At 39.4% G+C, this 25,671-nt stretch overlaps 1 protein-coding gene across 5 annotated transcripts in view; it reads right to left on the reverse strand.

Moving 5' to 3' along the window:
- PTK2 (protein tyrosine kinase 2) overlaps positions 1-25,671 on the reverse strand; it is a 189,932-nt gene that overhangs the window by 43,205 nt on the left and 121,056 nt on the right. For all 5 annotated transcript variants that reach the window (XR_007777015.1, XM_050971676.1, XM_050971675.1 and 2 more), the window contains 7 exons: positions 25,205-25,259; positions 21,534-21,674; positions 20,738-20,815; positions 19,638-19,745; positions 18,577-18,694; positions 12,314-12,344; positions 11,513-11,565 (listed from right to left, as the gene is read on the reverse strand). Coding sequence is in view for 4 of the 5 variants with exons in the window: in XM_050971676.1 (XP_050827633.1) it covers positions 11,513-11,565; positions 12,314-12,344; positions 18,577-18,694; positions 19,638-19,745; positions 20,738-20,815; positions 21,534-21,674; positions 25,205-25,259 (584 nt within the window). In the remaining variant the exon portion in view is untranslated. The remainder of the gene's footprint in view (positions 1-11,512; positions 11,566-12,313; positions 12,345-18,576; positions 18,695-19,637; positions 19,746-20,737; positions 20,816-21,533; positions 21,675-25,204; positions 25,260-25,671) is intronic.

Consider the following 25,671-nt stretch of genomic DNA (forward strand, 5'->3'; position numbering starts at 1 on the left):
ACTGGTGCCACTTAAAGGACCCCAAACACTTTTCACACTAGGTTACAGAACAGTGTTTTCAGAATGTGATCAATGGCAGGGCTTGTTCATCTGTCTATTTTCAATTAATGAGCTAATTCATACTAAAAGCATTCTCAGAGCAGCACAGAGCACTTTACATGCTTTTGATACATTGCTCAGAACCATCATGAAACCAGAAGTCTTCATAATCAATCCAAATAAATTAAATGTACACAATTAGCTACACAAACATTTCTTGTTCTACATTTAACAATCTGGAGAGGAATATATAAAAAAATAATTCCTATGTATGTCTGCCATTGGTTTTGGGAATTAGAGGAAAATTCAGTCCAGGCATCAACACTGATGGGCTCAAAGTGGTCTGGAACAAAGAGAAGTGACCTCCTCACAGAGGGGCTTGGGCCCAGCATTAATGCTAGACTGAGACTGTTACCAGATCTCCCAGAACTGGGTCTGCTAAGAGATATTCCAGAGCCTAAACTGAGCCTAAAGCAAAGCTGAGCTGGGCAGGGCTCTCCAGACTGCTCCATGAAGGAGGATGTGTCACAGCAAACTCAAGAGCTGAACACATTCAGGGATTCCAGAAGTCCTTGGTAAGTCCAGAAAAACTCAGATTTAATAAGAGGGCTCATCATGCTGCCCTCCTGCACTTTTTAAACCCAGCAACATCATTTGTTAAGATTCCTGGAGATGGCAAAATGAACAAGTTGCTTTCAGGAAAAGTTAGTGGTGATCACACACGTGAATGAGCCAATCTGAGCTTCACTAAATCTGAATTCATTTATTAAATGTAGGGAGAAACATCCCAGGATATTGAATCCATAATAGCTAATCTGTGACCTTAGGTACACGTTTGAACTTCCCTTTTTCATAATTTTTTCTCATTTATCAGAGCTTGTAATTTACAAAAGAAGATAAGTTTCAATAAAAAACTATGTAGGGGTAGTATATGAAATATAATTTTTAAATTTATGACAGAAAAAATGTCCTTTTGATGTTAAGAAAAGGAAGAAAATTGTGTGGTATTATCTCTAGCTTATATCTGAAGGGAAGGAGATGAAAAGTTAATACACCCCCTTACTCTTTACTGAAAGAAGGTTACAATATGTCATCTCTATTTCCTCTTATCACCCTCCTTTGCATATTGCTTTTATGCCCTTTTAGTGCCTCCTACTTAGAAGAATAAAGGTACACACACTATTAGTAGCAGCAGTTTGATTCTTTCCCAACATTCCATCCTCTTCTAAGGGATGGACTCCTTTAGAAAAACAGCCAAAAATCTCTTTTAAAAACCAAACCCCAACCTCTTTTCAGAAGAAAAAAGACTTAAAAAGTCTGCAGAAGTTAAATATTTTGTAGTAAGTTTCAAAGTTTTCAAAAGAAAACCCCAAACATTAAAATCAGTCTTTAAAATGATTAGTTTGAATAGCCGAAACCTGGTTAATATTCATGTATTGAATCTGCATTAATCTATCTTGTACAGCTTCTTTTAATGCAAGGAGCACTTTGATGCCTTTAAAGCATTACTCAGTAGACTCATTTCTCAGGTGTTACATCCCCTGATCTCACCCACTGACCAAATCATGATGATGTAACCATTTCAATCAAACTGGACACTTGCAAACCTCTAAACCTTCTTTGCATCATGCCACAAGTCTCATTGCAAACACATGCATCACCACATCCCTGCGTGTTTGAAATAGAATTTTTCCTTTTTCCAATTCCAGTTCAGCAGGAAGCATTAGTTGCACAGCCTGTAAAGTACAGTATTTTTCAGCTAATACCCAAAGCAGACCACTTTTTAACACTAAAAGCTCTATCAAATGTATTACTGAAATGTGCATTAAGTGGTATACGGAGATAAGAGTTGCATATTGCACGTTAGTAACACACAGACTAGAAAACATATTACCGTCCCCACTAATTTCATCTGCAGATCCAGGTGGCATGCAAGGAGAGAGAAAAAAGAGGGGGAGAGAGAGGGGACAGAGAAGGGGGAGGGGAAAATATACTATTAAATTCATGAGTAATCCAAAAGTATTCAGACTGTAGTTATCTTATATACCTGACTCAAGAGAAACCAGAAAAGCAGCAGAATTTAAGACTTCTCACCTAAAACCCAAGGGACAGAGATATGCTCTAAGAAGCTTTTATGATGAAACAGTTAATGACTTTCAAACACAAAGGTACACAAAAATTAAATTTGGAACTGGTTCTTTTAATGCATGTTAAAAATAGTCAATTTCTGGGTTTATTCAATACTTTAAAGCAGTTCTCCTACAGCCAGATGAGTCGACTCAACTTGACTCTGCACATACACTGAGGACTTTGGATAAGCAGAGTTGGTGTTGACCCTTCCAGATGAACTCCTGAGCTATCACTAAGACATGAGTGAGAAATGGAACCATCTAAGTTTTAATGACACAGAGCATTGTGACTTGTACAAGGCTGAAATTTAATCGAGTGGCAAAGAGAGCAAATCTACAGGGAAGATTTCAAACAAACACCAGATTCCACGTGTACTGCAGCAGCCCTACTGCACACCAAACCCCACAGCACAAGCTAAGGCAAGTATTTTAGACAGTTTCTATAGATAACAGGGAATTCTTCTTACCCATAATAAAGCCAAACTGGTCTAGATCAGTGCTGGACCAGTATGCAGCCAAAAGCATCGCTGTAGTCCGTGTTTAATTCAAAGTGATCTCAGCTGATGCTTATTGTTGCTATTCTGTTTCATCCATAAGCATGCTGTGTCAGGGGTCCAAGAATGAAGTCAAAATATATTTAGCAAAAAAAAAAAAAAGATGGCAGTCAAGGGCTGCATGACTGTTTCAATAAAATAATTTAGTATGTTTGTCATTGTAGCATATGATGTTCGAAAACATGTTCCCCATAAAAACAGGGACGAGCAAGCTGGTAACGCTGCACGAAAATCCAATTCAACAGCAGGAAAACATAACAAAATTATTCTTGGAACTCTGTTTACCTGAGACTAAAGTAGTTTACAAACAGTAACTGAGTTAGTATATTCAGCTTTTGGGTTAATAAGGCAGCCTAGACAAAGAGCAGAGCAGTACCCTTGGGCGGCGACTCATGGGCACAGAAGACGAAAGGCAGAAAGCGTCTAGCTTTCTTTACTTTATGCTGACAGTGATTGACTCCTTTACAAAGAGGCAAGAAAAGGAAAGAGAAAAAAAAAACAGAAACAAATTATTTGGAAATAAAATAAAAGAGACTGAAGAGAACATCTACAACGAACGAACATAAAAGTAAAGGTTTACATTAAAATTCTGTATACCCAAACAAAAATACAAATGTCTCTGAAACTCTAAAGCATTTTTGGTGTCTTCCTTCAAATTCTTTTCTACAGTAATTCATATTTCAGTGTTTAGAAGTGAGACTAGAACCCATTAAAAAGTCAGATTATGCCAGCTATGTACACCATTCATTAATACAAAGAACATTTATCCCAGAAGTGCAACCTGCTTTTCCAAGATTGCCATCGAAGTTCTGTCAGACTTGTGTGACAGCTATATTCCAGCTTAAGGGGCAGCCACCAGACTTAAACATGTATGTATTGACTCTCTGAACCCTTAAAACAACACAGAGGGATGATTTCACATAGCAGGGTTACAAAGAACAAGGGAAATACAGCACTGACAGATTCTGTGATCTCAAATCTGCCACCAGAGTCTTACTCCCAGTGCAGACCTGCCTTGCCAATGGATATTCCAGCTCTGCAAGGACCTCTGGGTGAACAGCCCATGGCAGCCTCACTACTCCCTTTCCCAGTCACCCCACTGCATGTTTTAGCAAAGTGCTTATCAGGATGAGGGAAATTTTGGAGTAGGAAAAAATACCACGAAGCCATACAAGGTGAGAAAGAAGGACTCAAGATGACACACAGCACCTGAGGACACCTGCTCCTTTTATTTCTCTTGTTACCTGCTTGCACCTCTCTGCTTTCCCATTTTTCCTCTCCCCAAAGAAACATGAGAAGTGGTTTAAAAAGCCAATTAAATAAAAAACCTGCATCTTGGTGCTGGTAGCTCTTCACAGCCAAAACTCAGGAGTGAGGTCCAGCCACCTGGAGTTACACAGGCTGGGGATGCAGTGCTAAAAGAGAAGCCCAGTCCCACAGCAGCAGCTACTGGGACAGAGAACCAGACAGCAGTGGGAGGAGTGCAGGAAGGACAGAAAAGGAAAATTATATTTGAATAAAAGTAACTTCTACAATCAACAAAAACTATCATAATAACTGCTGGGTGACTGAGCAAATAGGAATCATTAATCTGGAGGGAAAATGCACATATCAGAGAAAAAGACAGAACATTAATCAGATTCACTGCTAAAAACTAAAAGAGGTGCAAGGAGAGGGGAAAATTCTTGACTAAGTGTATCAGTATTTCCATTTGTCTTGGTTTAAAACTATTTAAAGGGGAACACTCTGAGTTCTCCCCCTTGATAGTCCTAAGGGACTTCTCTTCCTGACATCACATGGCAGATAATTTTCAGCACTGTCATTCTAGCACAAACCTCAGGTAACACTCATAAAAAGCTTCAGACACACTATGAAAGAAAAGGAAAAAATACTGCAGCTGGTTTAAGCAACCACAGAAAGGGTGTTGACATGAGAATGAGGGAACCCAACACTCTGTACTGAAAGAGAAGAACAGGTATAGAGTCACTGCAGGCAATGCAAGCTCTCAAAGGGAGGAGATGCTTCAACTCCTGACCTGCCTGCTCAGGCTACAGAGCTAATTTAAGCCTGAAGTGCTGAACCCTCACACTGACAGGTGGGTAGCACAAGCTGCTGAAACCTGAGCAAATCAACTTCAAATGAAGGACACATTGCAAAGGTAAAAGTGTTTTTAATTCATGTGCATGCCCTGATTCCCTGTGATGGTCCAATTCCGCCCTTGCATTTCAAACTCTGTATTTATGATTTGCTGTCTGGAGTTTGTTCAGCTGCTCTGCCACAATGAATGGAAGATGCTTTGTCTTACCACATCTGCAAGTCTAGCTACACAAGGAAGTTGATTCCAATGAGTTGGCTTGAAATTTTAAAAAATAGAAGTTCTAACACTTTCCCAGAAGTCTAGAGAATACCATACAAAATGGATGGAAGGATTTCCAGCATTCCACAGCAGCTTCCAGCCAGGATATCACTGGTACTCAAGAATGGGCTGAAAACTGCACAGGATTTATTTATTTAGTTTCTCTATACAGTATTCACTAAAATTATTGTGAAAAAAAAATTTAAAAGGCAAAAATAAGGAAAAAAATCACTTGCTGTGCAATAACTATGTTAGAAAGAAAGAGGCCAGGCTTTTACTGCCATTTTTTATAGGGCAGTTATTACTGGAGCTCCTTGTAAGGGCAGAGAGCAAATACTGGAAGGCTGAACCTGAAAATATCCCGTTCTATTTCACTGTACATTCTTGAACCAGTCTGAGGAAAAACCCTGAAACAAAAACCTGTAGAAAGAATAAATCATTTTTTCAGCTTTTGAACTCAAATGAGCACTATGGGGTTGGCACATCAAATATGTTTCTACATGAACAACAAACCCCCAAACCTGCATGGAATATTTCTCCAGTCACAGCACACTGGTACTATTTGCACAGCAGAAGTGTCTGCTCAAATCCAATGAAAGGCCCACAGAGGAGGAGCACAGGAGACTAAAAACTCCTTGACCAGCACCACAGGCTGATGGAATCATTGCAGGAACTTCCTGGACAGTGATGTGGAAGAAATCTCTTCAGACTGTCACCACAATTCATTCTGGTCTTTTTATGCATGAAAAGAAGCCTTTTAGTCAGTCAGGCTAAAATAGGAAAAGATAACAGCACCAGTCCATTCAACTGTGATGGGAATCTGAAACACTGTAATTTATTAGCATTGAGGGCATTTTCAACTATATTATCTTATTAATCAGTGAAATAGCTGGGTGAGTTAAGAAGCAACTCCCTCCTCCATGAACCTGGAGACTAATGACTTGCTCAAGGTTTGTAAAATTAATCTGCAGTAAACTTTAAGCTTGAATGTCTCCCAGTGCTGTGACCATATGGCAGAGCTAAAGCTCTAACAAAGTCTTTATATTCCTCAAATTACTTAATAATTACTTGATTTGAATTTATAACTATGCCATTTATGGCAAGTCTCTTAAGTCTTTCTTTTCAGAAGTGAGCTGTGTAGTGCAATAAAGCTGAGCTGTGACACAGTCCTAAGTGCTCAAGATACAAATTTTCATCTAAAAAATTAATTACATTTCTCACCTTTGTCTTTTTGGAGTGTATTGAGTGTTGAAAAACTGCCAATAATTTTTCAACCTCAAGCAAAGGCCACCTTTTTCCCCACCAACTAATTCAAAAGGAGCTAAGAAATCCAAGTCCTACACAAGAAATTCTTTCAGACCTGAGCACAGGGTAGACCTTCATGTGGAGCACAGCAATCATGTCACAGAGCCTGCTCTGTACTCTGCAAGCAGAAGTGATTCAATAAAATTGAATTTGTTTTTCCATCCTGCTCACACTTTGCTTTGCTGGTGATCAGCCTCGACCCAGGGCACACAGGTCCTTCCACAAGCCAGCATCTCCTTCATTCAGAGCTCTTTGAAGGGCTGTAACACTGACATCAGGGGTTTTTCCCTCTCCTGTTTGTTGTGTTTTCACATTTGGCTTCTGCTCTATAGGAAACCTCCTGAAAGTCTCTTTTACTCACAAACTATACCATAGAGGTTTTTTTTTCCTTTATGATAAAATCTCACTTAAATCATGCTTACCTCCTTCAAAACAGGCTTTTTTTTTTTTCTATTCAAACTGAAATTTCAGCTGAATGTCATGACTAGACTGGCAGCTCCCTCAAACAGGATCTGTTCCTAAGCAGCACCTCTCATTTCACTGCCATGATCAGGAGTTAATCACAGTGATTAAAATTTAACATTGTTATGTTACAAATTTGTGATTTTAAAGCAGAACCTGGAAAGTTGCTGAGAAGCCCCTCTTCCAGGATCCTAAAATCCTTCAGCTCCTATACAGATATTTGCTCCAAGAGATCAAATCCTCCATGGGGCATGTTACTGAATATATCTAAACCATGGGATAGAGAGGCAAAGGCACAACCAGAATTATTAGAAACTCCTGCCATCATTTCATGATGCACTTAGAGCTGCACCCCTTTGAGTTTAAAATGCTGCCTGTGTTACTGACAGCAGCTGCACCAGCTGGGGAGCAGGATAACAAACCAGTTTCTCTTTAATATACTTATTTCCTTCTTAAGGGTTTGTGTCCTGGGGTTTGCTACTCAGGTGCCTTGAAGACTTTGCTTTATCAGCTGAAACAGGGACTGTATTTTCAGAGACCTTTTAATTACCTTCACCAAATAAGCTCATAGTAAAGCTGCAAAACCAGCACCTGCTTTAAGCAAGACCAACCCTGTGGGACATCCTAAAATCCTCTTCAGACACATCCCTTGTGCTGGCTACTGCAGGACAGCTCACCTCTCCCTTCCTGTCATCTTCCCACTCACAGCTCCCTCCCCACAAAACATCATTTTACAACAGTACCTGAATATCCAAATGCCAGGAGGGACTGCTTGGAACCACAGGAGCCTTTAGGTTGAAAAAGACCCTAAAAATCATCTAATCCAACCATTAACCCAGCACTGCCAAGAACTTGCCAAGACTTGTTCAATGCTCTGCCTCTTCAGTGAAACACATGGGCTTGAAATGTCACATTCTGTGGCACTGCATGGAAAGCAGCATTTGAGCTAGGATTAAAAAAATTCATGAATTCTCCAGGGCAAAGGAGGCACAGTGATTAGCCAAGGGATGCAGAAGCAAATTTATTCTTCCTAGTGATATTTACATAAGCAAGGAAGGGGCAGAAGAAACCAAAGAACTCTGTGTCAGGAGGAATTTATGTAAAAAGGAGCAAGCAGCTACTGCTGTACTGATTTCATTTTATGAAAAACTTTTTGTAATACAGAATGGACCAGATAAGTTATTATTTTTGGAAATATGTGTATCTGGAAATACAAGATCACCTTACCAAGGCTAATGTTTGCTATTTAAAAACAAACTGCTGGCCAAAGTAAGTTCCTTTGGACTAGAGCAGAGCATTTTAATAAGGTGTCTCCAAGCCAAACAGTGGAAATACAGTCAATAAAACTAGAGTTAACTGGTGTGCTGCTTCTTACACATTTCATATACTATTTGCACAGAGCAAGTAGTTTAGCCTTACCATTTCCTGAGGGTACACCCTTGGCTAAGTACAAAGAACTCTTTTTTTAATGCAGATGCAGAGGGAGAAGGAGGTAAAAGCTGCAATTCCCTATTAGCTAAAACACTCATTGTTTCTGGTGAATCACAGCAACTTCAGCCAAAACATCAGATGACTACCAAAGAAATCTAAAATCCAACTGATTTGGTTTCACTTATTTATAGTAATTTATAATCTTAGACACAAATGTGTTGAAGCATAAAATCACTATATTTTTCAAAAGGAGGGGAATCTGGCAGGCATCTTAGTTACACACAGTGTCTACTGCAAGGAACAGAGAATTTGAGGAATCAAGGTAGACAACACCAGAAGAAAGAGAAGCAGCAAGAGGCAAGAAATTTGTCGTGAAACCTGGTTCAGTGACTCCCAGATCCAGCAATTTGCTGTTTTGGATTCTTGAAACCAACTTCATCCCTCACTAGTCTGAAAGGACCTTTACTTAGAGGAGGAAAAAAAATCCAGAGGATTTACAAACCTATCTTTGTGTGCTTTGGAGTATGGAGCACTTAGAAAAGACCAAGTTTTCACTTCACTAGACCAGAAATATTCCAAAGTATGTTGGTAAGTACTTAAAAAAGACAAGGTGTCTTTCATGAACAGGTTCCTTTTTAAACCTGCAAAGCTCCAGACAAATACCTGAACTTTCAAACCACCAAATTATGTTTCACACTGGGTTTGGATGTTGCTGGCTTATCCCAGTTTTGGTGGGGAACTCGCTGTGAAACTTCCCTTTTGAACTAAGTGTATTATTACTATAAATGTATATGAGTTTTAAATCTTTTTGCTGAATCTCTGTTTTAGATTTTTGCTATTTATCATTAGCATTGGGAAAGCTCTAAACAAAGAGGAGCAGTGTCAGTGAAACCAAAAAGCAGAGTTAATTTATGATTTATCCATCAAAGGTGTGGAGCAGTTGTAGATGTCACTGAGCTACAAAAACTCATCTGAAACCCCAGGCTCTGATCCCCTGCAGAGTCAGCAGAGAAAAGCTCCTGTTCTGCACCCCAGAGCTGCCTCTGCCCTGGCTGCTGTCAGGCCCTGCTGCCCTGGACTGGGCTGGGCTAAGCATCATGCAGAGCTGGTGCCTCCCTTGTCCCACTGATGGGTGAGCTCTGTCTGACAGCAGCAGTGACACTTCTCCACATCCACACCAAGCATCAAATCATTTATAACAACCTGATTCCTTGGGGGATTCAAGGGATTCTTACAGAAAGCAGCTTCTGAGAATAACCCCTGTCACGTGGGTTCATCTCAGCAATCTGCCTCTGCTTTAAATTTAGTATGATGACACACTCAGTGCACTTTAATTAACTTTGGGGGGGAAACACAACAACAACAACAAAAAGTATTTACATGTTCTGTGTCATTATATTGCAAGAAGAAAAAACCCTTGAGACTATATATTAAATGCATTGGCTTAAACCATTCCAGCATTTCCAGTGGTTTGTAGCATGGTATAAAAACAAGCATCAAGCACAATAATTTTATTGTGGAAGGATATAAAACATTCCTACAATACAAAAATAATACCTAATTGGGTTTCTTTTTTGGTATTGGCAAGAATGAGGATGATGTTTGCTGGTTTAATTTGATTGCACTGTTCACAGGAGCCAGCTTTGCAGTGTCCCTGCCATTCACCTGAACCAGCAGCTCACCTCCAGCACTGCTCTCATTTCCCCCTCATCCATTTTCATGTGATGCCCTCAATGCCAGAGCTGGGGGCAGTACAACTCACTTCCTACATCACTTTCAAAATGCTACTTTAAAAAGAAGTGTTTGTGCTCTGAAACACCTAAGAACTTCAGAAGACACTTAAATTTGCCAAGTCAGAGTGACAGGAAGAAAGGTTCATGAAGTCAACATTTATTATTGTTTTTACTATTAAAAGTATTATTGGCATGCTCAGAAAAAATGAAGGAGTGAAAATCTGAGGCTGCAAACAGCCTTTTTTGTCCTGAAAATTAGCTTTTTTGAGGGTGAGTGGAAGAACTATACAAAAGCACAGAGCTAATCTCTTCAGAAATTTTAACTTTTTTTAACAGCTAAAATGAGCCATAGAGGTAAGAATCCAAAGAGAACATGCTGAGCATGCTTCATGCTTATCCACCTGATCTAGCATGCTTGCTTGCCAAGCACTGAGGAAGAAGAGCTGCTATTTGACTCTGAGAGGCCACAGTAACTGGTGAAGCTCTATTACCCCACTGTAGCTTTATCCTCATTTTATCTCAGATCCTCTCACCAGTTTTCTTGCAGTGATTATTTGAGTTTCCTATGCCAAGCAGTGAATCTTAAATATCTTTCAGAAGTGGGTAAGGGTGGGGAAAGGAATCTGAGAAGTAGGAAATTAATTAAATGTCTACGTATCTTTCCTCCTTACTGTATGAAATATGTTGGGGTTTTGAGTATTTGCCACTAAGAGCTCACATAAATGTAAAAGTGGGGCTGAAGCCTCCCTCTAAGGGGAGGGAAATCCACTGAGTCACAGTATTGGTTCTTCAAGTTTGTGACCAAATACCAGAAACCTATTGAAACATAATATAATCATAATATAAATCTTAATAATACAGATCATACTATAAATACTTTTTTGCATTAAAATCCCCTTAATAAATATTATGTATACTGATTTAGAAATACAATTTCTACTAAGACACTAATAAGACTCAATCCTTCAAAATTATTTAGGATTCTGTAACAGGAACATATTCTCTCAAGCATAAAAGCTCCATGTTAACTTAGAGAATTCTTAGAAACCTACAAAGAACAGAAACAACATGTATTACCTCACATACCCATCCTTCAATTAACTTGTCATTTTAAATAGCAAAAATTAAATGCTTTTATCTAAACAGCTACAGAAAAACAGCTATTAGGTTCCTCCTTCCTGTAAAGCAATGATTAATATTTAATTGCCTATTTTCCCTTTTCAAAGCTGCTCCCTCACAATTAGCACATACTCAGGTAATTTCAGTTCTAGCCAAGACATTCTACTTCATCCCAAAGTTAAGTGGAAATTCTGACAAGCTTTGAAGTAACTGCACAGATGTGGCTGTTGCATAAAAGTTTCTCTTTAGAAACTTCTCTAGGAAGGCAGCACAGCTCCAGCTTGGGGCAGTCAGCAGCCCTGGAGCAGCAGTGAGTGGAAAAGCTGCCTGCACCTCTGCCAGCTCCAGAAATAAACTCAGCTGCTGGCTTTGGATGAGCCTTACCTGACACAGAGACTGTGTGAGACCTCACTCCTTGCTTCTCATTGTTGGCCAGCCTGGAAAACAGAAGTTGGAAGTGCTGAATGCTGTGCATTCTTCACAAGCACTGGGAGCTCACCCCACCAGGCACCTCCTGTAATTAGCAGGGCTGAGCCACCTCCCCAGGCTCAGGATGAGCAGGGGGAGAAGGCAGGGAGGAATCTACCACTGCATCCTGTCTGGGGGAGTGAGAGTGGCTTTTCATCAGCACAACGAGTCACAGAAACCTGGGGAGCTTGAAGGAAACCACAAAACCCAAACTGTGCACACTTTTAAGATGTGTGTAACCTGACTGTGCTTACACTTTCTGTGTGACCTGTGGGAAATGGGGTATGAATTGAGTTTCTGTCTGTAAAAAGACTTATCCTGGACTATTTTGAATTAATTTACATGTCAAACATAGAAAACCAATCGCATTTAAATGTAGCTATTTATAAATAAACAGTGCAAACAGTTTAGCATCACTCCTTTAATTAATTACTGATGGATTCAAAAGAAACAGCCTAAACCCCAGTCAAGTCTTTTCCAAAACATCCTGCTTTTGTTATTGTCAAATATGGGATGCATTAGGCACTTTTGTTCTCTGATTTTCTTTCTGGTATCTTTGTAGTTGAATACTACTGTGTTCTTTTTATGCCCTACCTGCTATTTGTCCTGGAATCCAAAAGCAACAATAAAAATGGTTGTTATAAAGAAGTTCCAAAAGCATCACTATTTTTCAAAACCTTTTTTTAAATATATGAGAAAAGAAAGCACAAAACTTACTTTGGTATGGATGGTAAAGCTCTTTCACCTTCTGTGTAAACAAGAAGAAAACAGGATTAAAGCTTTTGCACGTTTTCAAATAACCACTCTCAAAGTGAAATATACACATGCCTGAAACAATAATCATCACAATCTCTCAGGGAAACTGAGAGAACTCAAAGAATGTTCTATACATGTATAAACAGCAGCACTATCAACAACTCCTTCTACCCACTCACAGAGACCTTCAGGCAAACTCTCATCTGAGGGAACAACGTACACAGAATATAAAAGCTGGTTTTTATTCTTAACAAATAACTCCAATAAATCACTTGCAGAACGTGTGACACTATCTCATCTCGCTGGTAAGAAATGCTTTTCTTTTATCTCCAAGATGTCCTAAGTTCTAACATATAAATAAAACAATTCAATCCGACTTGAATTTCCAAGTAAGACAACTGAAATAAATCATTAAAGCACATATTATCATATTGATTTCACACTGGCTTGAGACTATACAATAATAATGTTTTGTGCCAGAAAGTAAGTCAGCTTTTTGTACACTACATTCAAATCCTTGCCAGTCTTTCTTTGAAAATGCTAATGTGTGTGAGACCTTGGATGTACCTATTCAAAGGGGTTTTTTTTCCTATTGGATTTGATGAAACCCTTGGCATTCCTGAGGGGAAGTTACTAATCCTTTAGCAGAACACCTTTTCACTAGATTGGAATATGCAGGGGAGGAGAGAAGATGGGTAATAAAGTGTCTTTCACTCTCTAAATCAATGTAGCTCTGATAAAGTGCCCTGAGAGAAAGGCCACACTTGAAGAAAATGGTGACATAAAATGTTCAACAAAACAATGTAAATTCTCATTTGTTTTTCTCCCATGTTAAAATTTCCAGGAATTATAGGCGTAAACAACAGTCTCACCTTTGTGTATTAAGAGACTGAGCAGAGAAATGCCCAAAAGCCACACTCAACATGGCAAAATACACTATCTTGATTCATTTTTTCTCCTGTCTACAGGTAGAAAAGCATCATTTGGCTCAGCAACATCAGTCTGTTTTGATCTGTTTGATTATGGGTGTTGAAAAAGAAGTTGCAGAAAAGAAGAGGAACAGAGGCTGCAATTTCAAAGCCCTGGAGCAGCTCAGCAAGGTGCCAAGAACAAGCACCTGAGCACCTGGAACTGGGGGGCAGAGGGAGAACAGTAAGATTATATAAGCAGGTGGGAGATAAAGGTACTGTGATATGTTAGGGTAAGTGATACCTTTGGGCAAGGAAACAAAAGGCACAGATCCACAGAGATAGTGTGGAGTAACAAATATGAGACCAAGGGAGTGGAGGTGCAGCCTGGCAGTAAAGCCTGGGGGACAGGTACCCAAAAAAGAGACTGTAATGGGCACAAGAGGCTCAATCTGACTGAAACTGGGCAAAAGACACCAAGCTTGAAGAAAAAGGCACAAGAGTCCTGCCCACTGCTATGCAAGCCTCCCCAGGGCTGTAAAGAACACTCAAAAGAACCTTAATTTTTACATGACACCTACAGCTGTCAGCATTAGCTGTGAAATCATCCTGGGTTCTGGGTTACACCAATTTATGCTGCTACTTCTGGTTGTTCCAATGCTGCTCTTAGACTTGGCAATGGATTTCAGGCTTAGATGGTGCTGATTAATCACACATGTTACTGCTGGAACATAGAGTCTTCCTCTGCTTTAAAAGAACTTCATTAAATTGCACAGTTAATCTTATTATTCTGTATTTTTAAATCAAGGTAATGGATGCACTATTAATAAGCAGCTACTCAAAATAATTCTCCTTGCTCTTTAATATGTAGCTCCATTGCATGTTAACTACATCCCATTCAAACTGAATTCTAAAGATGGAATTTTAATTTCCCCTAAGGCTTCTTTTTGGTAAAGTATCATATTTGGGGACTTCAGAAAGATCAGTGAATGATTTCATTAGACTTGATAGGAATGATTTCATAACACTTGCAGGGCCACAATGCTTCATATGTTCAAGATGCTGAGATCAGATCAGATCTGACTTTTCCCTCCTTCAACCTCCTAAAAAAGTGAGAAATACCACAGGTGGCAACTGCTAGTGTGTGCTGAAGTCAAACACTGCCTATCAAAGAGGATCTAAAGGAGATAAAGAGAGAATCTGACTTTCCACTGTGATATTAAATTTCCTTAAAGAAGAGAATCTCATTCTGTTCCCATAAGGCTCCATCCCACTTTCTGAACAGTTTCCTATCAGTGCCAAGTGCAAAGCAAGGGTCATAATAAAATGTAATAAATCATAACAAAACAAAATCTTGATTCCATTGTAATAGCAAATCCTTTCTCAGCCCTTTGTGAGATAAGGAGAATGTGAATAAAAGTGGTCTTACACAGTGAGCAGTAGTTTGATGTAGTCAATGAGTCTGAAGAACAAGAAAAGAAGTGAAGGAAAGATGAAAGAATTGAAGGGAAAGTGAAGGAAAGGTGAGAATTAAAGCAGTCTGGAAAACTGTGAGGAAAAGATGGGGATAGACAGAGAAAAGCAGAGACTCTGACCCAAGTGAAATGAGTATTTGCTTCCAGATCCACTGGGAAATCAAGCAGCACACAGGGGTCCACCATACCCAAAACTGTTCCACCTGATCATCCCCCTTCTCACTGTCCCCTGCTGAACTCCACAGGACATAAGTGGCTTTGTGCTCATTTGCATCAGAGCAAGAGACCTGGACCCTTGCCCTCTGCTGACGGAGCTGGGAGATGTGGACAAGGCAGGCTCAGCCCTGGGAAGAAGGAAGGAGCACCCAGAACTGCCTGGAAGCCACAGCCTGGTACCTGCAGGGACTGGTGAAAGGGACAACACACCCCATTTGTGTGCTGGAGATATGTGTCAAGGGCAGGGCTCTAAATGGACAGGGGAAGCTGGAAAAGCAAGTAGACGTTTTTAAAAAAAACCAAAAACACCACACAAAGGTATCCAGGTATCAAAAAAACCCTCAAACACTATGAAGTAGTACCAGAGGTGCAAGGGGGTTGTAGTCCTAGGGGGTTGGAACATATGATTTTTAAAGGTATTCTTCCATGATTCTAGGCCTCCTCCATCACTGGATATAATTAAGGAAAAAAATAATCAGCATGGAACTCCTGATCCTGCAGACGCCCACATGCTCTGGATACAAACTGCTCACTTCAGGCACTGGTGCTCAAGCTGGTGCTCATCCTTTTACAGTTTATATCCCAAATAAAATAGCAATATTCATTAGTACCCCTGCAGGTCTGAAGTCAAAATTTCTTACTAACAGCATCCCAGTTAAGGCATATGTTGTTTTTCACAAGCTGAAACCCACAACATTTTTGCCCAATTCCATATTTTTTAAAGAAATGGGATTGCTGTGAAAGCAAAATCACTGAGGGGCCAAACTACAGAGGTAACAGTATCCTAAAAATGGGAACACATGTTATCAAGATATTAAATCAAAATCATGCCCAGGGTAAATCTGGGTGAAAACAAAAAGCACTGTAGTGGAGAACTTCACCAACTACTTAGATTTGTTATTTTTGAACACTTCCTGGGCAGCTTGTTCCAATGCCTAACCACCCTTCTGGGGAAGAAATTTTCCAAGCATCCAATTTAAACCTCCTCTGGAACAACTTGGGACTGTTTGCTCATGTCCTGTAACTTGTTACCTGGGAGAAGAGACCAACCCTCATCTGGCTACAGCTTCCTTTCAAGTGGTTGTAGAGAGTGATAAACACCCCACAACCTAAAACCTGATAATCAGGTCAACTTTAATGAATTTTTTCATTTGTGCTCTTGGCCTGTAAGAGGTAAATGTGATAATGGAAATACAAATATTAAGTGTAACATTCCCACATGGGTCTAAAGGAACCTATACATCTAAATATTTATGAAAAATAAAACAAACAGAATAGAAAAATGCCAAATACTGTCCAGGTCTTAAACATCACCAAGTGCTGTCTCCAAATTAAGAGGAACTGGATCATTAATGGATAGCATGACATATATCACAAAACCAGGCTCTGTTAGTAATCAAGAAAGACAATTTATGAGGACACTTGCAATAAATGTAAATTTACAACAAAGAGGGGATGGGAAAGCTCAAAGGGGGGATCAAACACATCTGAGGGATCAAGAGTTGCTCCATGTTTTGTTTCTGATGTGTCTTATACAATCAAAGCTCACCATGGAGGGATCTGGGAATACAGATCATGATGGGGACAGCTCTCCTATGAAATGTTTAATGTATATGTTGGGTATTGCTATGAACTTCAAAAAAAGAAACCTCAGACAAAAGAAACCCAGAATTTATTTTAACTGGAGGGGTTTTCTTCATGTGTGCATAAAGAAGACTGTTCCCACAGTGCTACCTGATGTTCCTGTTCAATCACTGCTCATTTGCTCCATGTTAAAATTCTGTGTTACAAGAATAGCACACAAATAAACACCCTGCATCAGAAGTATTGATTTATCCTGCATTCACACCTACCAGAAACCTCAGTGCAGGGCACAGAAAAATCAGAGATATTGCCCTTCAGAGAGCTCAGTCAGCCTAGAAGATGTAGCAGCTGCTGCTCAGAAAGTCAGGTAGGAGCAAGAGAGGAATTAGAAAGAAAAATTGCAAGTAGAACAGATCAGTTTTGATGGGCACCACCACCAGTTTGGAAGTGGCAAGGACTGGACAAAGTTCACATGTGCCCCTAAAGGAAAAGCAGAGACAGAGTCAGAGCCATCCATTCATTCAGGGAAGAGGTCATGTAGAGACATGAAAAGTTTTATAAGATCAACTGAGGCTACAACAGTTCAAGCTGGGAAACAGCCAATCAAATGGCATTAGAAGGAAAGTTTTGGGAGTGAACAATAAGGATTGTAGCAGACCCCAAACCATGATTTCTCAGAAAAGAAGAAGCACAAAAGACCACCACTCATAGGCACACATTAGTCCAGAGACATGGAAATCTTGGATTGTGATGCCTATTTTATTTTTAGAACAATAAACTGTTATTATCTCTGTTGCTAGCTTATCCTTTTAGTGTGTCTGATTTTGGGGCCAATGGTTCATTATCACCCAGCTGTGCACCAGGTTGGCTTGGAGAGCTGAGTTTGTGTTGAGGGAAGATTTTCATTTGTGTGGAGATAAAGCTGCACAACTCACACAGGTTCTAAGAAAACAGCTTGTGTTGGAGCTAAAGGTCACTCACACACACTGAGGGTCAGAAAGAACAAAAAAACCATGCAAATTTAAGAATAATTTGAAACATTACCATGTGCTGTAAAAATATACAAAATATTTATGTCAAAATCTAAGACCCTAAGGTCACATTTCTTTATTAGTGAATGCTCAAGTTTAAGTTTGGGGATTTTTTTTGAGCCACACACAGGGGAGGGTGTTATAGAAGGACCTGGAAAAGACCTGAATTATGTTAACAACATCACCCCAGGGAAAACCTGTGGCAGAAAAAAAACCAAGAATGTGGCTAAAAGAGACTCAGTTTCACATTGGAGAGATGCTGGGATAGTTTATGTACTTTCCTGTACTACAAACATGGAAGAAGGAAATAATTTATTGTTCTAGAAAGCAGCAAAGTTGGATGAATTCCCATGGGTAAAGATGAGAACAACATGAAAGAAGAAAATTTCATTCTTAAGCAGCTTTGCTTACATATTTCTCAATAACTAAAGCTGTCTGAAACTGGAAACAATTCTACTGAAATGTAATCAAATTCTTTCTAAAACAAGGGGTACCTGCAACCTCATCTCACTTCTTGAGAGATGTTACAAAAACAACTGATAGCCACTATACAACTTATCTCTGCTTTAGTTATTTTATGAGAGAAACTCATGAGACCTCTCAAGTTTTTTTATTTTTCAAATGGAGATATTTCACTACCTAGCAGAAAGGCAGAAACTAAAAAATTACCACTCACAAATGCATTTTAACCAACCTCACTGAATTTTCCCTTGTATATTTGGAATCATGTTATAAGATAGCACACCCTTGTTAGGAGTGCCTTTAATAATTACAATTCACTTCTGCCAGTTAAATTTGGAATTAGTGTAAAGCAGTGATTGCTGACACCAGCCTAAGCAATTCTCAGCCACTAAGCAATTTTTTGATGCAATAACAATTTATTATCAGCGTTTCTCATGGCTCCTCCCTGAGAGAAAAGAGCCCCCAAGTGAGAGTTTTTCTGCTACCTCTGTCTTGTATTCAAATGCAGACTGAGCTGTGAGCAGCTCTGAGGCTGGAGGTGTCCTTACCTTTCTGAGGCCTGATGATGAAGGACTGCGTGGCCCCGTTGACCAGCCGGCAGTAGCCGTCGATCAGGTCTGCCATGTTCTCTGCAATGGTTAAGGATGGTGCTGTCACTGTCAGAGGCTACAGAAGGGAAAAAAACAAGGCACCAACAAAGAGGAATTATTGCAGTTGCAGACACTGAGTGGAACAGCTGTGTCATTGCATCAGAACTTTACACACGCCTGCAAAGCGTAAACAGAAGGATGTGGGTGAGCAGGGAGATTCCTGCTTCAGCTTTTGTGCAGCAAATTTCAAGCAGGAGGTTCAGAAAGCACAGCTGGTAAAACCCTCCACCTAATGTAGTGTTAATTTGGGCTTCTGAAATGTAAACCACTGTTGAATACAACTGCTATGACTTTCAGAGTTACAATTAAGACAATTCTGAAGAAGTTGCTTATTCCTTAAAGCTCCCACAGGTGGAATCTTTTTTCCCACCCTCTGTAGCAATTTGTTCTTTGCCTAAAAACAGCCCTTCCCAATTTCAAGAATGATTTTTAAAAACTAAAATGTGTACAGTGGAAAAAGAGATGAGAGACATACAGGCAATCTATTAATTTCAATACTACCAACATTCATCACTCATCACAGATCTGTCACTCTCCCTCAATCCTGCTCTTCCACTGCTTTCTGGTGCACTGGACCAATAAAAAGATTTGATTTCACTTCCAGCACTGCTTCCATGTAATACAGGGGAACAAATTTTCCTTCTTTCATATGTCCTCCTTACATAAAAGTGGAATTGCTCTGTTTCCTCTCCAGGATACAATACATATGCACAGGCTGCTATTAAATTGTATTTAAGAGCTTCTGTTTTTATAGTAAGCTTCTTCTAAGAACATCAAAGTCTACAAGCACCAGATGCAAAACATAAAACATGTAATGAACTTTACATTTATTTAAAAACCAAACCCAGAAAAAAAGGCCAATATAGAGAATAGCCACATTAGGAGTGTGTTACATCCCACTCCTTGAAAGGAAAAACAAAGCAGTAAGTTTATCACCACATACAGTATCAAAAACATACCTCAGGGGCACCTGCTATCTTGAGTTGCAACATCCCTTTTCTGTCCTTGTCTTCACTGTTTGAATACTGAATGGTTTGCACTTGATTGAAATCTGCTAGATGGGTTGGCTGCAGAAAGAAAACACAAAAAATGAGGGAAAAAAAATCAAAATTACAGCAAAATAGCCTGTCTTGATCCCAGGTGTTGCAAAAGCACAAGGACACTTTGATCCCCAAACTACACGTGCAGGTATCTGTTCTCTGTTTCTTTCTAGAGTTTCACTGCCACTCACTCCCAAGACACACAAACATCCAGCGTGGCTGGAAAAGGAACCCAGCTCCACTGTGCCCACAGAGGTCACTGTTGAGCAGTGCCAGGCACACTCTGAAGTGGGAACAACCTCTTGGGTGTCAACAGAGAAAACTCAACAGGTTAAAACCACATGGACACAATCCCAGCACCCCTCCAGACTGCTGGAAAAGGTTTGTTCTTAGCTCTGTGCTCCTGATTTCCCCATCTTTTCACTGCTTTTGAATTCATTTCAATAGGAAGCTGGACATGGGCTCAGCTTAAGCTGTGATTGTAAAGCTCCCAAACATTTTGCTGAAGAATCTGTCTGGACAGAGCTCCCTTGCACCATGGGGGTGCACAGGAAATACTGAAATACAGCTGGAATCAAGTAAGGAAAAGGCTGTGAAGGATATGAAGAAAGTAAATAAGCAGTGCCTGCACAGATGTGCTCACCAACTGGTTAAACAAGCTCTGCATTTACACATTCCTAAGAAAGAGAACAAATCAGAATAATTCACATTTCATTGGTAAGAAGTCCCCACCAATGCTTCAAATTCTGCAAGTGAGTACTCCACTGGGTAGGAAAGCCAACAAATTCAGTGCTAAAGCTGACACAGTCTTTGTACCTTAGAGCAGAGCTTTTCCTCTGATCCCAAATCACAAATTAATACCTGACTAAGAGCTGTACATGCTGAGAGATCCCAGCTCTGCTGGGTTTAACCCAGAGATCAGACTGGTCACTCCCCTTTCTGTGACACCCAGTTCACAACAGGTCATGGCTGTTAACACACTGACTGAGGAAAAACCCACAAACCAGAAGGAGACTTACATTTGCACCCTTGTCTGTCAGGTAACTGATTCCTTCTTCTGGGCCAATTGCCAGCTCTACTGAAATAATCCAGCTTGACTTGGGAGTCAAAGGAGAAAGGGCAGAATTTCAGTCATAAGACAAGGCCTTGCTATGGAATACTATAATCCAATGTGGTAATTACAGGTTTAAGTAATTAATATCTAGAAGCTTTACAACTCTTCAAACAAAATTATATTGAAATCAAGTAATTCTGTAAGTGGCAAAACCCCTCATGACTGTTTTCCAGGGGATCTCTGCTACTCAAACTGCATTTCCATGTATTTTATCTTAGGTCTACATGAGAATTATGGATTTCCTGTTATTTCCTCTTCTCATGAACATTGATATTCAAGTTATAATTTCTCATGGAGTCTCCATTTTCACAAACCTTCCAAACTTGAGGCACTTCTTCAAAATTTGTTTAAAATAGGTAGAGATTAACGGGTATTATGTGAAAATTTACTAACAGAAGTTGACAAGTTTATTTCCTTGTGAAAACAGCTGAAAAAGCACTTGACTTTCACAAACAAAGCATCTAGAAAAATATTTCATTTTACATACAATTCTTACTCAAATAATGAATGATGATTTATTTTAAACAGTCAATGGAGAAAGTTCTAAATAAAATCAATAAATACCATTTGTTGCTAATGAAATCAAATTGTCTCTACATGAAAAAAGGACGTAAGCAAAAAATGATTGCAGAACCAAGCAAAAGCAATTGGACTGAAAACTCCAGAATGGATTCTAATGACTGTCACATTCCTCTACTTACACCAAGAGCACACTTGAAGCATTCCTTGTCAAATCTGTACACTGGAGAGAGGATTTCAAAGAACTTCAAAATACTTTCTTCTCTATTGAGGTTGGCAAATTGTCGAAATGTTTGTTGGATTAATTTCCGTAGTGTTTTGGCCTGTGTATCAAAACATTTGGAGAATAATTACTTCAAATCTAAGAGCTGAGGGATATTTTAAGAGTTTTGGTCACTTAGTAGAACTAACAGTGTCTTTATCAACAAAATACAGACAATTCTCAAGGAATAAAAAAAGCTTCCAAATGTAAGCAGTAGTTCTGCCTTTTAACTTCTGTTTAGGATCAACATTATTTCTGCTCTATCACAGAGAGGATATCTAATAACATTTTAAATAAGTTATAATAGAAGACCACATGTTAACCCTTCTTGGAATATTTATTTCAAGTTCCTCATTTCTCTCAACTTCTGAACTGTGTCCCAACACAAAAAAAACTAAAACAATTTATACCTTCATATGAGTTTCTAAACCTAAACCACCATTCTCTCTCTTACCTGCCAATAACAAGCCAACTGTAGCTGTATTCTAATCTCTGCACACAATAACTTTGACTATCCATAATAAAGTGGATTCTTTCAGTCTGATAATAAGCAAAAAAACATCAATATAGAAAGATGAAATTTAAGTAGTAGACTGAATGCAAAAAGTAAACCAAACATTTAAACTACATTGACTATGTTGTCTAGCACTTTATTAACTGTTTTCAGGGTACAAATAACCACTTAGAGCAGTACAAAGGATAGCTAAACTAACACTTTAAAAAACTGAATTATCTGCCTGTACATAATGTATAATCCCTGAAAGGCAGCCACTCATATGAAAATAAAAATAAAAACAGGGACTGAGAAGCAGTATCTCTAAGATGCCCCCAGTCTGAACAAACTATCAAGAATTGTGAATAAAAACATTGGCCTTAAGTGACTGAATGGCCTTTAAAATTAATCTTCCAACTAACAACAATGACAGAAAGCAAAACCATGCTTATCTTTGCAATATGTCAAGGTTAAGAGAGGAATTACCACTCTTCCTCCATGCAAACATATCTGAATGTCCCATTTCAACAGCAGTAAAACTCTTTATTCTCCTACACTGCCTGTTAACAGCTCCAGGCACTACACAAATACCAACTTCCTTTTGTCGTTAGCACTTCCAGGCAGATTAGACACTCATTTTTAGAAAGCCTTCACAGAACGTTCAGAAGTCAAAATAGCCAGAAATGTTTCTGTGGAGTGTTAGGAGTTACTAATCCAAGGGTGCTGCATATTCACAAAAGGATCAGTTTTGCAATGATGTATGCACAGGTTGGAAAAAAAAGCCCTCTCAGCACATACTAGACTTCCAAATTACCAAAGAAATCTGTAACTTTGGTGTAATTCCAAATTCTTTTGTCAATTTAGCAGACCCAACTCTAGGGTGGATCATTAAGGAGTCAGGAAACTTCCCTCGGGCACCCAGGGTCTACACTGGACCTCCCTGGTATCTTTATTTTTACAGAGAAAACCAACTTCAAGGCAAGTGCAAACCTCAGCCTTAGCTTATCACTGGCAAATACCAGGAGCAAGACACAACAAAATTAAAAAGCATTTGTCAGCTGGTGCCCCAAGTATTTCAGCTACTCAGTTGATCAGAAATTCTGCCCATAGGTTGTTTTCCTGACCAATTCCAGCATCACATTTCCTGCCAGGAACACTGGCATATGTTATCTGGCTCTTTTCAGTCCACCAAGAAGAACTGGTCACTTTAAATTTTAAGACCACAAGCAAGGTGTAAAGATAGAAAGTCCATTAGAGTCACAGGCTGGTTTGGGTTGGAAGGGACTTTAAAAAGTCCATCATGTTCCACCCCCCCTGCCACGGGCAGGAACAACTTACACTGTCCCTGGTCACTCCAAGCCCCATCCAACCTGGCCCTGGACTCTTCCAGGGATGGGGCAGCCACAGTTTCTCTGGGCAACCTGGGCCAGGTCCTCACCACCCCCACAGGGAAGAATTTCCTCCCAATATCCCATCCAGCCCCACCCTCTGTCAGTGTGAAGCATTCCCTGTGTCCTGCCACTCCATCTCTTGTCCCAGGTCCCTCCCCAGCTCTCTTCCAGCCCCTTTAGGCACTGGAAGGAGCTCTCAGGTTTCCCCAAAGCCTTCTTTTCTCCAGGCTGAACATCCCCCAAACACCTCTTCCATAACAGAAGCATCTATCAGAAATATCTGCAAATAGCAACTTTAAGCAAAATACACTGAAAACTTGCTCTTAAAAGTATTTCTAAGAACCATTGTTCATTGTTTTTTTCCCCCTCTGTGTTTGTTCAAAGCAGAGAGAATTGAGAGAAATAATTAATTTTATATTTCACAGCTATTGGGAACCTTCTTTTTCCTGCCAGTTCAAATTCCCTGGTTTTCACAAAGTGGAAGAGCAATTTAAGGATCTGGACTGATCCTGTACTACTTTGAACAGGGATTTCATTTTCACTGAAAAGCAGACACACTTTTCCTTCCCTTGTTTTTCTTCTTATGTCCAACATTTTTCTTCGTGTCTTTACAAGGTTCCTACTCAGCTTCACCTTCTGGCAACTCTTGCTACTTTTTTCTGCTATTCTCCCCACTTCAGGATTTCCAAAGTGCAGTTTTCTTGGTCAGTCAGTTTTCTGGCTCCATAATATTATTTTTGAGACAGTTATTCATACTTTTACGTCTGGAGCCTTTCACCACAATTTTTCCCCATTAGCAGAAAATACAGTTTCAGATAATTGCTTAAATTAAAATGCAGAGGGGATTACTTAAATCCACTTGACTTCATTAGCTTCTGATTTTCAAAAGTCTTTTGAAACAAAACCTTGTCATGACAGACCTTTTGTGTTTACCCATTTAAATTACAATGCAGATTCTTTCCAAAGCTCAAGTTGAATTCTATTATCTCTATAAAGCTCCACTGCTCACCAAAACCAGCTCCAAAATAGCAATTTATGATTTATACTTTCATGTATGAATTGTAAGAGACATTTTACCAGGACATTCATATTGAGGTGGCTATTAATGTAAAATACTTGGTGACCATTCTTAATCCCCCTTTTCAACACACTTGAGAAAAATTTGCATTTTTTACTCTGAGAACATATGGACTTCAATGGGAGCGAGATTCAAGGAACGTTTATAGTCTTAGCTAGGATTAACTTAAGCAGAAATTACTGGAAATCTTCCTTGAATAAGTTGGATACAGTCTTGAGCAAGGAAGGCATCGAGTTTATCAAGTTTCCAGTAAAATATTCTTTTTTCTTACATGTTCCCTTCCACTTTCTCCAGAAGTCTCATTTTTCTTTTAGGGGAAAAAAAAAAAAAAGTTATTTGATCCAAGAGGCTCCAAGGACTTATTTTGCACTTTTACCCCCAAGGTTTGAGAGGCAGAGCTGTGCCCCTCTCACAGCAGCTCAGCAAGGCCACGTGAATCACTTTATCCCTGTCCTGCCAGCTGCATGACTGGGATTCAGATCCCACCAATCCCATGGACAGCTTGGATGTTATTTCACAAAGCAAAACTGCACAGCAATTCCCTTAGGACTGTATAGTGAAAACTATAATGTAATTTTCAGATTTCTGACACTTTACAGCAGTATGGGATTGACTGGGACTGTAATTACCTTCACTGAATCTAGTAAACTCTTCGGGAAAAACCGTCTCAAACCAACATCTTTCCTGAAAGAAAAAATACACACAGCATTAATACCAAAAACATTGTGCAGTATCACATTTCTCTTTTCAAGGTGGTGCTTTGGGTCTGGTTTTTTGTTTTGTTTTTAACTAGCATATACGATTACTAAACCATTTTCCTAACAAGGTCCTTGAAAACTTCAGAGTAACAAACAGACTACCAGTAAAATTCTAATTAGAGACACTCCAACATCAAATGTGGCACAGCAGCATTTTCTAGTTTAAACCCCAAAGGATATTGAGGATATTGTTGAAATTGTAGAAATATTGTTATATTCCTACTATTATTTAACCAGGTACCTGTGTGGAAAGTCTGTTATTTGAAATGGTGGCTTGGGCACAGAGGAGTTTTGAGAATGAAAACTGTTATTTGTACACACTTTAATAATTTCAAGTA

This window comes from Serinus canaria, chromosome 2 (assembly GCF_022539315.1).
Source record: "Serinus canaria isolate serCan28SL12 chromosome 2, serCan2020, whole genome shotgun sequence".
Lineage (NCBI taxonomy): Eukaryota > Metazoa > Chordata > Aves > Passeriformes > Fringillidae > Serinus > Serinus canaria.